At 49.3% G+C, this 12,168-nt stretch overlaps 5 protein-coding genes across 5 annotated transcripts; 3 read left to right on the top strand and 2 right to left on the bottom strand.

The window, feature by feature from the left end:
• Nucleotides 1–40: 40 nt before the first annotated feature.
• Nucleotides 41–1,642, top strand: M437DRAFT_72932 (Arabinanase/levansucrase/invertase; the record flags this gene model as incomplete). Its single annotated transcript, XM_041025933.1, has 1 exon — nt 41–1,642. One exon carries the CDS (start codon nt 41–43, stop codon nt 1,640–1,642), a length of 1,602 nt encoding a protein of 533 aa, XP_040883146.1.
• Nucleotides 1,643–2,365: 723 nt separating this feature from the next.
• Nucleotides 2,366–3,469, top strand: M437DRAFT_81955 (FAD/NAD(P)-binding domain-containing protein; the record flags this gene model as incomplete). The annotated part of the gene is made up of 1 exon (XM_041027655.1): nt 2,366–3,469. One exon carries the CDS (start codon nt 2,366–2,368, stop codon nt 3,467–3,469), a length of 1,104 nt encoding a protein of 367 aa, XP_040883145.1.
• A 263-nt stretch (nt 3,470–3,732) lies between these two features.
• M437DRAFT_41725 (DUF125-domain-containing protein) lies at nt 3,733–4,591 on the bottom strand (the record flags this gene model as incomplete). Its single annotated transcript, XM_041020431.1, has 3 exons — nt 3,733–3,977; nt 4,038–4,128; nt 4,205–4,591. The coding sequence occupies 3 exons, from the start codon at nt 4,589–4,591 to the stop codon at nt 3,733–3,735; spliced, it is 723 nt and encodes a 240-aa protein (XP_040883144.1).
• A 1,293-nt stretch (nt 4,592–5,884) lies between these two features.
• Nucleotides 5,885–6,964, top strand: M437DRAFT_18520 (CBD9-like protein; the record flags this gene model as incomplete). The annotated part of the gene is made up of 3 exons (XM_041018961.1): nt 5,885–6,005; nt 6,063–6,622; nt 6,677–6,964. Coding segments are annotated over 3 exons (969 nt in total), but the record flags the coding sequence as incomplete, so codon positions are not given.
• Nucleotides 6,965–7,207: 243 nt separating this feature from the next.
• On the bottom strand, nt 7,208–11,128 carry M437DRAFT_72928 (uncharacterized protein; the record flags this gene model as incomplete). Its single annotated transcript, XM_041025932.1, has 3 exons — nt 7,208–7,256; nt 7,319–8,736; nt 8,882–11,128. The coding sequence occupies 3 exons, from the start codon at nt 11,126–11,128 to the stop codon at nt 7,208–7,210; spliced, it is 3,714 nt and encodes a 1,237-aa protein (XP_040883142.1).
• Between the last annotated feature and the right edge of the window lie 1,040 nt (nt 11,129–12,168).

Raw genomic sequence — 12,168 nt, 5'->3', positions numbered from 1 at the left:
CCCCCCCTTCCACCCATCTCTCTGGTCCCATCAACAAACCATGAAACTCACATCTTTGGTGTCAAGCTTGACTGCCTTGGCCTCTATCTGCAGTGCCGCCGCGACTACCAAAGCGGTTCCAGCCTCCGTTACTTTCGACAACAACAGACGCTTTCTTTTCGACACCGATGGCAGACAAATCGATGCCTACGGAGCCAAAATCAACAATTTCAACGGCAAATACTATCTCTACGGGAACTCGTTTTCGGAGACTGGAGTTGCGTATGGCATCAAAAGCTACTCGAGTGTGGATCTCGTGAGCTGGCAATACGAAGGCTTCCTCTTCGACCCTTCTGGCAAGAATAACCCTTGCGCTGGTTCTGGAGGTTGTGGTCGTCCTCATATTGTGTTTAACGCAAACACCAAGACTTATGTCTTGTGGGCTAATGCTGGGGCTCCTGGATATGCTGTTGCGACTTCGAAGGCGCCGACTGGTCCTTTTGTGTTTGAAGCACACAGAGCACTTATTGATCCCGCTTTTGATAATCTCAATCCTGCGGATTTCTCGGTGGAGGTCATAAATGGAGAGGGCTTTATCGTTTTCTCGGCTCTTAACTTTAGAGATCCTAGGGCTGGTGATGTTTGGCCTCCGATTTTCCAGAATATGCATGTGAGCAAGTTGACTGCGGACTTTATGAATACTACGAGACAAAGTTGGCCAGTTGTGTCTTCTGCAAACGACCTTATCGACAATGAAGCTGAAAGTCCAGAGATCTTCAAGGTTGGAAGTACTTACTATGTTGCTGCTTCCAATACTTGTGGGTATTGTAATGGAAGTATTGCATTACTTTATCGCTCCAACTCGATACAAGGACCCTGGACACGTCAGATCTTGGAAGGGTATTCGTGTAATGGACAGCTTGAGGGAGTTTTGCCTTTGACTAACCCTACGACTGGAAATGTTACTAATATCTGGCATTCGACTACCGTCCCAGGAGGTCCGAGGACGGGGTTTAGTGGGCATACCTTCCAGCCTTTGATTTTCAATACCGATGGCAGTGCGAAGAATCTCGATTGTTCGAGTACTGCGACTTTTCCTGTGGAGTTTACGAAAGGGAATGGAAGTGTTGCAGCAGGAAATGCGACTAAAGCGGGAGATGCCACGCCTGCCCTCGCGGTATACTCCCCCGTCTGCGATTCCGACAGTTTCATACTGTATCAAACCTGGACAGCTTCCAAAAGTGGCACGATCAAAAGTGTATCGGTTAATGTGGCGAGAGGAGTCCAAACCGTACCTCTCTCCCTCACCGTTTTCAAACTTTCTTCCATCAACGACCTCTTCACACCCGAGTATAAATGGACACCCCTTGGCTCTAGCTCCTGTTTCGCCAATCAAACCTCCTACACCTTCGACACCGTCACCGTACCTCTTATCAATGCCACTGTTTCTCAAGGCGAGCTTCTGGGATTCAGACTTCAAGGGGCGGATTATTCGCCTTGGTGTCATTTGGAGTTTGATACGAAGGAGGAAGCGTGTGCAGGAAACTTCAGACTTTTTCAACAGGGGCAGGGACAGTATTCTTGGAGGGGGTTGCAGGGGAAGAATTCGCCGGTTTATGAGAGACAAGGCAAGAGTGTTAAGTTTTTCGCGACGTATGCTTGAGAGGTGGAGGTGTGTGGGATGACTACATGGAAGTGTGCGACGCCAGACTTGGAGAGGCGGCTTATGAACTCAAAGTATCCTTGTCAATTCAATTGTGTTCATTGACTCTGCCATCGAAGCTTTGCAAATGTGGGTGACTCGAGTCGCCAGATTATGTTGTTGGAAGAGAAAGAGGTCGTCGAGCAACGGGCGTCTATGATGATTACCAATTCTCGGCATCCCCGTCGCGCCGACTCGGCCTGACCACCAGCGAAACACAGCACAGTCTTTCAAATCATCCCTCCTTGTGATCTCCTTTCCTGCTCATACTTTTGTAGCCCTAATGTGAATTGGCAACGTGTATTCGCTAATCGCGGCGCTTTGCCTTGCTAGCTGACTGTAAGTATGTCAAGTGTGTGTGCGGAAAGGAGTTCAAGCCGATCCGGAACCAGACGATCGGGCAGTCAACGGGGCGCCAAAATCCTTATCCCGAATGATTGTTGTCGCGCGCGACACAGAAAGAGTTTCACCCTACGGACTTTTTTTCTTGGACGTTGCACGAGATAAATAGATAGGTGTTTCCCAGCAGATCTTCACATTCTCCATATCACAACCCGGCGTTTGCTTCTAACACTCAGCGAGTCTCCTTGGTGTTCTCACTCGTCCTTGGCCCCGACGTGAAATCCACAGCAGCGCGTGAATCCTCTTAACCCAACGGAACTTCAAATATCAACATCATCCATCATGTCGCAGGTTGTGATCATCGGCGGCTCGTACGCTGGAACAAAAGTCGCACATCAAGTCCTCAAACAGGTTCCTAATTGCAAGGTTACACTCATCGACCCATCCGATGTCTTCTACTACAACATGGCCGCGCCGCGCATCATCGCAAAGCCAAAACAAGCCAGAGTCGACCAATACCTAATCCCCATCATGGACAAATTCAAGCAATATCCCGCTTCCAGATTTACTTTTGTGCAGGATTACGCCAAAGAAGTCGATACAACTGCAAAAGTGGTGAAACTGGAAAGTGGAAAAGAGGTTTCTTACGATTATCTGGTCGTTGCGTCGGGTTCGACAACGCCGGGGACTGTCGGCCAAGAAGCCATTCCTTTCAAAACCACTGGAGCGGATATTGGCAAGAAAGTCGAGGAAGCGCAGAAGAGAGTCGCTGCTGCTGACAGTATCATTATCGTTGGTGCTGGACCAGTTGGAGTGGAAAGTGCTGGCGAGATCGCGCAAGCTTACCCCAAGACCAAAGTCACTCTCATCTCTTCGCACGCCCAAGTTCTTCCTAACCTCAAAGCTTCTGCTGCCAAATCCGCACACACGAGTCTGGAGAATTTGGGAGTGAAGATTGTGCTTTCCGCTCGTGTCAAAGAAACAACGCACGAAAATGGAAGATCAACTGTTCACCTCGACAATGGCAAAACCCTCGAAGCAGCTCTCGTCATCTCCGCAGCAGGAAACCTCCCTAACACCTCCTTCATGCCCCCCTCTTCCCTCGACGCAGAAGGCTGGATCAAAGTCGACAGGAACATGCGCGTCTCCTCCATTTCCGACAACACTGTCTACGCTCTGGGCGACGCAACACACTACAAACAACGCTACTACCTCAAAGTCAACGATCAAATCCCTGTTGTTGCCAACAATATCAAAAACGCAGTCACCAAATCTGGATCGCTCAAGACGTATGATGCTAGCGACAAGTTGATGGTTTTTGTACCTATTGGGAGTAAGACTGGAACGGGACAGGTTGGAAGTTTTGTGCCGTTTAGCTTTATGGTTGCGATGGTGAAGGGCAAGGATTATTTTATGAGTAAGGCTGCTACTATGATTGCTGCGTAGGCAGAGAAGGAAGGCCAGGTTTGTCGATCGAGGATGGCGTAGGGGTAGAGATGGAAGAGGGTGTGTCCTCGAGGTGCCAGCACACGCGCAGCATTTCTGTTTTACGTTTTCTTTCCATAGCGTAGTGATATCCAGTATTCTTGCAAGTAATGGCTAATCCCAATGCACGATCATATTCCAACAAATGATCATGAGCTAACATAGTCACAAACGCATCTAATGACATTACACCGTGCCCATATCTGCCTCACTATCACCAACAGCTACGCCCTAACAGGATTAGCAGAATCCAACCCCCTCACAATCCCATAACTGGTCCCTGCTGCAGTAACCCCTACAATCAAGGTGTAACAAGCACTGAGAAAAGAATCTTTCTTGGGGTTTCCCACAATTGCAGATTTGCTGTAGCCGAATATGATCAAGATAACAACAGTGATGCCGATGGAGGTGAAGAGTGCATGGTTCGTGTTCTTGAAGGCGAAGTAGGGGATCATTGGTAAGATGCCACCTATGACTGTTGTGTTAGTGATGACATGGGATAGTGAGGTGAGGCAGGGGGTTATCCTACCTAGTAGATATGACAATCCCATCACCAATCCTTCAATCCAAGCTCCAGCACGATTGGGCTTTGTAAGTTTGAGTTCAAAGTCCATCATAAACTAGTCACCAGAAAGATATCAGTATAAGCACGCACACCACAGATTTGAATCTTCTGCAAGCATGGTTTTCCTTTACCTTGACCCACATCTCAGGATCCCCCTTTAGCCTCTCAACAACCATGACTGCATGTTCCTTGTGCACCCCATACTCGGCAAAGATATCATAAATCTCCTGTTCTTCTTCTGCCGGACATTCTACAATCTCCTTTTCCTCGCGCGCCATTTCTACGGCGTATTGTGCTGCGTCTGTGCTGGCGGCGAGGAAGGAAGATAGACCCATGCTGATGGCGCCGGAGAAGAGTTCTGCGAGGCCGGCGAGGACGACGAGGCGTGAGGAGCCGAGGGAAGATAGGCCGGAGGTTAGGGCGAAGGGCACGGTTAGGCCGTCGCTGAAGCCGATTATGAAGTTGCGCATGAGGTCGTTGTTGGTGATGTGTTTCTCGGGCTTGGTGGGGGATGACATGTTGGAGGGATGATGAGGCAGAGGGAGAATAGAAAGTGTGTGATATGGACAGGCTTAACTAGTAAAGCCTCCAGGAGAGGAATTTTTGGAGGTGAAGCCTGAAAGGATGTATATGGCAAGGCAAGAGTGGATGGATGATTGAGGAGGAGGTAAAACCAGGTCGTCTGAGAAGGTGAACTCAAGCCTTCTTTATGCTTCTGGCTCATTCACCCACTCACTTATCTGCAGATGCTTGTGCCCTATAAGAAACGCCTCTTGTGCCCGAACGGCACGGCGTCAAGCACATCTTCGAGTGTCCACTCGAAATTAAGGTCGATAAGCATGTCGCTACCTGGATACGGCACGACAGACAGACTCAAAGACAAAACCTACCGTGTCAAAGGATATCCCACAACGGATGCTCAAATCTTTCCTGGTTTTAGAGGTCTGTGAACCTGCGTTACTGGTCGCTTGATCAACTCCTTGTAGTTCGTTGACATGTCCGATTCAAATCCAGCGCTATAAAATACCACCCGGTGAACTTGCTACTCACCCACCATCGTAAATTCACGAAGCTAATTCTCGGATTGCTGTATCAGTGGTGGACACAAGCATAAGCAAGGATGAGAGGTCGTTACCTCCATACAGCCAATCAGAAGCTTCCGATAGGTAAACAAGCGTGCTGCTTCCTGCAGCAACTTGTCGCGACATCCTGCGGCAGCCTGTTCCGAAACAAGAAACTGCTTCTGATACTGGATTGAGGCACAAGGGTTGTCGTTGTGCTTCGAGTTGGGTTTTGTTGACAGGAGGAGGCCAAACACTAAACAGCAACGTGACCAATCAGCGCCCAGAATATGGTCAGCGGATGTCACTGACATCCATACGGACAGTCGGTATACGAGCAGCCGACATACTTTTTTTTCGTCTACGTTGTTTTGACTCGCAACGTACAACATGACGCGTCAAGCTCCAGCCCGGATCCCCCGGTATTCCCGGACATGAGGAATAAAAAGGGCGTATAGAGCCCGTACCTTCTTAGAAACCAGAGATTGCAGATCGTAGAAGACGCCATCCGAGACCTTACCAATGAATCTCTACAGTTCGTTGCATATCATGCTCAAAATCACAGATTGTACCTGACTAACCGGTTGATCTACCATAACAGAGTACCTGATCTTCACACTACTCCAATGCGTGATTAGGGCTTGGGCAAGCAATCTGTCACGCGACACAACTCAAAATGTGTCAATGCCAGTCTTTACACATGGCTCTGCTGGACAGCCAGACCTAGTCTTCTCGATGAGCGCTTCGACCAATGGCAGCCTTGCATTACATCTGGCAGGGGCCTCCAAGCATTCATGGATCGCCATCGGCACTGGAACAGAAATGCAAGACTCGATGATGTTCATTGTCTACGGCGATAAGTCAAAACATGGTGAGTGATTTATCAATACTGTACAGAAGTGTCTTGCAAGACTGACTCGATCAACAGGTGCCACCCTCAGTACACGATACAGCACTGGAGAGAACGAGCCAAAATACATGAGCAACATGAACCCAACAGCAAACGCCAGCCACCAAGATGGCTTCTTCGTTGTGGATGCACACTATCAGAATAGTTCGTCCTGGATGCACAATCACATTGACATGAGCTCGAGCAAGCAACCTTTCATCTTCGCTCTTGGCCCGAAACTTTCCCGCTCAAATGGAGGTTCGCCATCAGCCACGATACAGAGACATGTCGTCTACGGACGCTTCACCATGGACATGACAAAGGCAGTATCAGATTCTGCACCTACACCCAATGGCGAGGATGGCGCATGGGTCCGCAGTGATGCGTCTGAAGCTTATGGCGTCTCGAGCGATTATGACGTTGGAAGTGCTATACATGCTGTTGTCATGTGTCTTGCCTTCGTTATTGTGTTCCCTCTCGGAGCACTGCTTTTGCGCTTTGTCAGTGTCAGAGTTCACTACATGGTTCAGCTGGCAGCAACCATCCTTGTCATCGTGGGCTTGGGAACTGGCATCTACATCTCGATGGAATACAACAGGGTAAGTCCAAGTCTCAAATCGTATAGTGCTATTGCTGACGTTTTCCTCTTCAAGACGAAGAACTATAACACCGCTCATCAGATCATTGGTCTGATTGTGTTCGCTGGCGTGGCTATCCAGTTGATCCTTGGTACTGTGCACCACGTCATCTTCAAACGCACACGCAGATCGACCAAACTCGGCAAGATCCATTTGTACCTGGGTCCAGCGATCTTAGTTCTGGGCATCATCAACGCGCCCCTAGGTACTGTCGTGGGCCAGCGATCGCAGTACAATATTCCCTATGCTGTTGTGGTTGCTGTACTTGCAGTCCTGTTCTTCGCAGCAAGGTTCTACATCTGGCGGTCCAACAAGCAAGACAAGACGATCAAGGAAGCGGAAGTGAGTGTAGAAAGTGATGGAAGCGATGGAGAAGTTCAGGTCCCTCTACACATGCTCAACTCTACCACGAAACTCACTTGACGAAGCAACGACATGGTGATTTGACTATAGAGTAACATTAGAAAAGGCGCACGGCATTTGCATATGGGAAGGATAACATAGAATATATAATCTGCCATTTGATAGGAAGAGTTTCCAGCACTCTTACCACATCATGAATCTGTATCCATGTCTTGAAAGATATCGGTAGCGACTGTGATGAACATAATCGAGCAACTCTGCTCTCGCGACGGTCCACTCAGTGGACAACAGTACCAGTTTGATGCTTGGTCGCCCTTGACCTTCTCCCATGTCGAGGATATTTTTGTGGTCACTTTGGGACGCTCTGGAACCACAGTTGCGTTTCCCGAATCCTGCGGCTCGGGAGGTATTGGAGGTCGTTCTTTGGTGTCATCACCCTCACCATCGGTCGATTGAGATGGGTTAGTATTTTCGGCTAGTTTCCGCATTTGTGGCACAAGCTCAGGGATTCTGAAGGGTTTTGTTACCACTGAGTCCATGCCAGCTTGCATCATGACCGTGATCTGCTCGCTCCTCGCGTTGGCTGTAACAGCAATGACCGGTACATGTCCATTGAACTCTTGAGTCGCCTCTCGAGCTCGAATCTCTCTTACGCAGGTGATGCCGTCCATGACTGGCATTTCTTGATCCATGAGTACTACGTCCAGAGGCGTCAAAGGGTTTGCTGAAGAGAAGGCGGAAGTGCCAAGGAAAGTGAGTGCTTCGAGTCCGTGGTTGGCGATATGAACGATACAGCCTTGCTTTCGAAGCTGTTGGGCCATGACTCGCTGGTTGATCAAGTTGTCTTCAACGACGAGTACATGCAATGGTCTATCAGATGTAGCTGGTTTTGACGGTGTCCGTGTATTTGTGGACGAACGTGTGCGTATTGGAGCGGAGGGGCGAATATTTTTGACGCCACCGAAATCGTGAGGCTGTGGCATAGCTGTCGAACCAGTGACCGGTGTGTTCCAGACGTGTTGTAAAGCAACGGGCGACTCCGGAGTGGAAGTCGCTTCTTGGGGACATCGTCGAGCACGGACATAGAAAGCAAAGGTGGTTCCCTGTCCCGGCCCAGGGCTACTGACACCGATCTGGCCACCTTGTAACTCGCACAGTTCTCGACTAATGAATAACCCTAGACCGCTTCCTCCGTACTGTTTGTAAGTCTTTGGGCTGGCTTGGGAGAAGCGTTGGAACAGGAGACTCATCTCCTCCTCGCTAAGTCCTCTCCCTGTATCTTGAACAGCAATCTGTAAATATACATCTTCGCCCTGACCCCATTCAGAAGATAGAGGTACCGAGTGCTCGTGTCGCGCGTTACGGGGTTTGATGAAAGCTAGATTGTGACGGGCTCCAGTTGGTCTTTCATACGAGGCTCCAAGGTATATTGTCAACCCACGTTTCTCGGAGAATTGGGTGAATTTGATCGCGTTCGTGAGCAAGTTTATGATCACCTGGAGTAGGCGACTCGGATCCAACATTGCATGACGAGAGTTCAGGATGTCATGGTAGCTCTGTTCGACCTCCATCTTACCTAGAACCGATGCTCTTGCGAGCTCGGCTTCATACATTTTGAGGACTTTGCCTATCAATTGTGGTGGCGAGACCTTATCCGGGGTGATGACCAGAAGATTTGAGTCGAGCTTCGAAAGGCACAAGATGTCATCAACCTAATGACGTTACAGAATTAGCATCATCTTCTCCAAGCAGATCTCAACCCTACTAGTATGTCCTCAAAGTTGCAAAAACTCAAATCACTTTCGGGAAGTGCGACGACTAGAAAGCAGACTGTCTATCAAGATCAGAAGGACTTACAATGCATTTCTGATGTTGGGCGCACAGAATGATGGTCTGAGCTGCTTCAAGAACTCCGTCGAGCATTTCGGTGCCTTTCTTCTTCCGTGCTTCCTGGTCGTCAAGACCTGTTATTATACCATCTGCTGATTGCAAAATTGCTGAAAGAGGGTTTCGGAGCTCATGAGAGACCATGTCGATGAAGTTTTCGGAAGCACGCTTTGTCTCCAGTGCTTCCTGCAGGCGATTGGACAACAGAGTTTCTGTGTAATGTCTGAAGGAGGTTTCATGCAGCCAGGCATGAATAAAGATTACATCACCGTTTTCATCATATTCCGCTGCCGCATAGTTCATCAGCCATGTCGGACCGGTAAGTTGACTACCAGTGGCTTTGTCCACAGAAGTCCAAGGCCTCGTGACTCTGTACTCAACATTCACTGAGGTCTTCTCCTTGGCCAAAAGTGTCTTCCAGGCTACCGCGATACCATGTATGTCATCGGGATGGACATGCTCTTGCCATTTTGCTTGAGAATCCCAGATTGCCTGCCAGTCGTACTCTCGTGGCGTGCCAACAAGTCTGAGATATTCGTCGTTACAATAAATGGGTTTGCCGTCAGGTGCCAGGGTACATATTCCTATTGGTGCTGTCTCAGCCATGCGAGTGAACTTTTCCTCGTTGCGCGCTGCTTTCAAAGTGCTTATCTTCAATTGCGCCGAGAGGTTGTCATGGATTTCCTCAAACTTGGCTTGACTGAGAAGCGAGGTGGACTTCGTAAGCACATCACGAAGATTGTGCGCAAACTGCAGAGAGTCTTCGTTAAACGGCCTTCGAGGATTAAGTCCAAGTATGAAGAAAGCCAGAGCGCCAGCGCCATTTAAAGCAATCGGCATCACGCAAACCGTTTCGACCGGATCCTCCCAACCTCGACCAGGTATTGCTGTTGCAAGGTCGGCAGGCAATGTGTTGTCACGACGGCGCAGGATAACTGTCGTTTTGTCAATGACAGCGCTTCGACAAGCCCTGGCCAAACCATAGACTGATTTGCTTTCAGTTAGGTCGAATGTACTGGGTATTGCAGAATTATTCTGATTGATACCGAGAGAACCATGAAGTTGATATTTCTTCAGAGAGTTCGCCCAGGAGCTGGAAGCTGACGAGATGCTGTCATCGTCGTTGGAGTAGATTAGTGCAAAAGGAACGTCCTCTGGGTACGCCTCAAGAGAAGCTAGACATTGGGTCCAAATTTCAGATATGGTTGTACTGGTGGAAACCCGCTCCTTCGTCTTCTCAACCACAGTTGCTCTGCGTTCGTTGATGACAAGCGAACTCAACTCTACCAAGGAATGTATTGCGCCCATAGCATAACCATCCTCACCAATGATTGGGAAGATGATGAAGTTCCAGTAGGTCTCTTCAAGGAGGCCATTCCTTTCTTGGAACGAGAGCTCTTTGGTAGATTTAATCGCTTTGCCCTCCAGAAGTGCGGGTTGGAACAGCGTCGACATCTGCGGCCATATCTCTGCTTGTATCTCGGAGCAACTCCTTCCCATGGCGTAAGGATGCTTTTCACCAATTAAGGAGGCGCAAGCTTCGTTGTAGATCATGGTGAGCTTCTCGCCCCATACTATGATGCGTGGATCAGGATTTGTGCAGATACTAATGACAAAGGCACTCAAGTGACCCGGCCACTTGTTGATAGGACCTATCGGTGTTGAAGCCCAATCGAAGTTTTTGATAAACTGAACGTGCGGAGGGAGATCCGGTACATCAAACTTCGTCCAGTCCAGAACCTTGGGCGTTAATCCTGCCGGCGGTGGAGGTGTGAGAACATCCCATGACGGCGGCGGTGGAGGTGCGTCCCATGACAGAGGCTTTCGCCTGCTCACACGACCATCATGCTGTAGTTCGTTACCGGGCTCAGGCTTCGGGTTCGCATCCGTAATAATCGTTTGTTGGGCACAGTACACTATTCGCCATATGCCCCCAACCAGTGTGCTTGTCCAGGCTCTTCCAGAAAATGTCCATGTCCTGCCACGCTCTTTTGGACTTTCGATCAACGCTCGGGACCAAGAGTCGAAAGCACCCGGTTGTGCATGTTCAGCTAAAAAGGTATCAAGGGCGATGTTCGTGAACACAATCTCTTGCTCGTATTGTGATGTGGTTAGCGTAGCCGATGGTCCAAGAACGAAGGTCGGGCGATCGTCATTTTGTAAGAGCTCAAGGATGCCTACGTCGGCGAGCCTTGGGACGTGTGAAGGACTCGACATGGACGTTGAGGAACGAATGGTAGGACGAGTAGCAGTACCTCAACCTCTGGTCGCATCACCGCAGCATGAGACGCTCGCGAAGGTGCAGCAGGACCTGCATGCAAAAGTGGATGGCAGAATGTTTGCGCATGAAACGACAAACCCAGATGCGATTTCCACGTGCAGTTTCTGAATCGAAATTGTCACTAGCCAGCGATGACGAGGTCTGGAAGCCATGCCGTTGAATCGAAGCCGGCCTCGCCCTTTTTCAGCACTGCCGCCAGGGGCCTTGGAACGAAAGAGGTTTAATGTCGCCGTTGGCATCGCAAGAAAAGCTTTAATGACATCAGTGCCGACAATTCCGAGCATATCGGAAGCGCCTCCGTCGGTCCTTCCTCCTCGGAGGAATTTCTCAGTCATTCTTGAACATCAACATGCAGCTTGGCAGCCGCATCTTACGGCTGTCGAATCAATGCCGCCCAACCACTAGGAATCATGTCGCATCAAGCTAGGAATTTGGAACGTCGTGAAGCCAAACCTGTTGAACGACTGGGAGCCACGATACCTGCCACAGCGACCGCAGGCTTCGAATCACCTGAGTATGGCGAGGCGGGCAGTCATAACAACAAGAGTATATAGATTGTCATGATGACAAGTTGCACATAAACCAATTCCAGCTCAGCTGGCTCATCTTCATTGGTCTAGTGGTCATGATTTCCGCTTGTCAAGAGTAATCTCGTCAAGCGCGGGAGACCAGGGTTCGATTCCCTGATGGAGAGCTTAACTTTTGTCCTCCTTTCCTAAGTAGGACAACATCCTTTTTGCATTTTCCAGAGACAATTGACACGACGCAACAATGATCTCATTTTTGGGATCAGATGTTGCCGCTGCCATAGAAACTACTGTGCCAACTGAGAATCGTAGGTCTGCATGTGGCGTGATTAGAGATGTGAACCAGAACTTCCATATCAGAACTTACCGTTCTAGCATTCTGCAAAGGTCCAAAGTATCTGGTAAAGTCGTCGACCAGATAGATTCCGTTCTTCGTCATGGCTTTGACG

The sequence above is a fragment of the Aureobasidium melanogenum genome (genome assembly GCF_000721775.1).
Source record: "Aureobasidium melanogenum CBS 110374 unplaced genomic scaffold scaffold_3, whole genome shotgun sequence".
Classification (NCBI taxonomy): domain Eukaryota; kingdom Fungi; phylum Ascomycota; class Dothideomycetes; order Dothideales; family Saccotheciaceae; genus Aureobasidium; species Aureobasidium melanogenum.
This window is presented reverse-complemented; position numbering and strand designations above follow the sequence as displayed.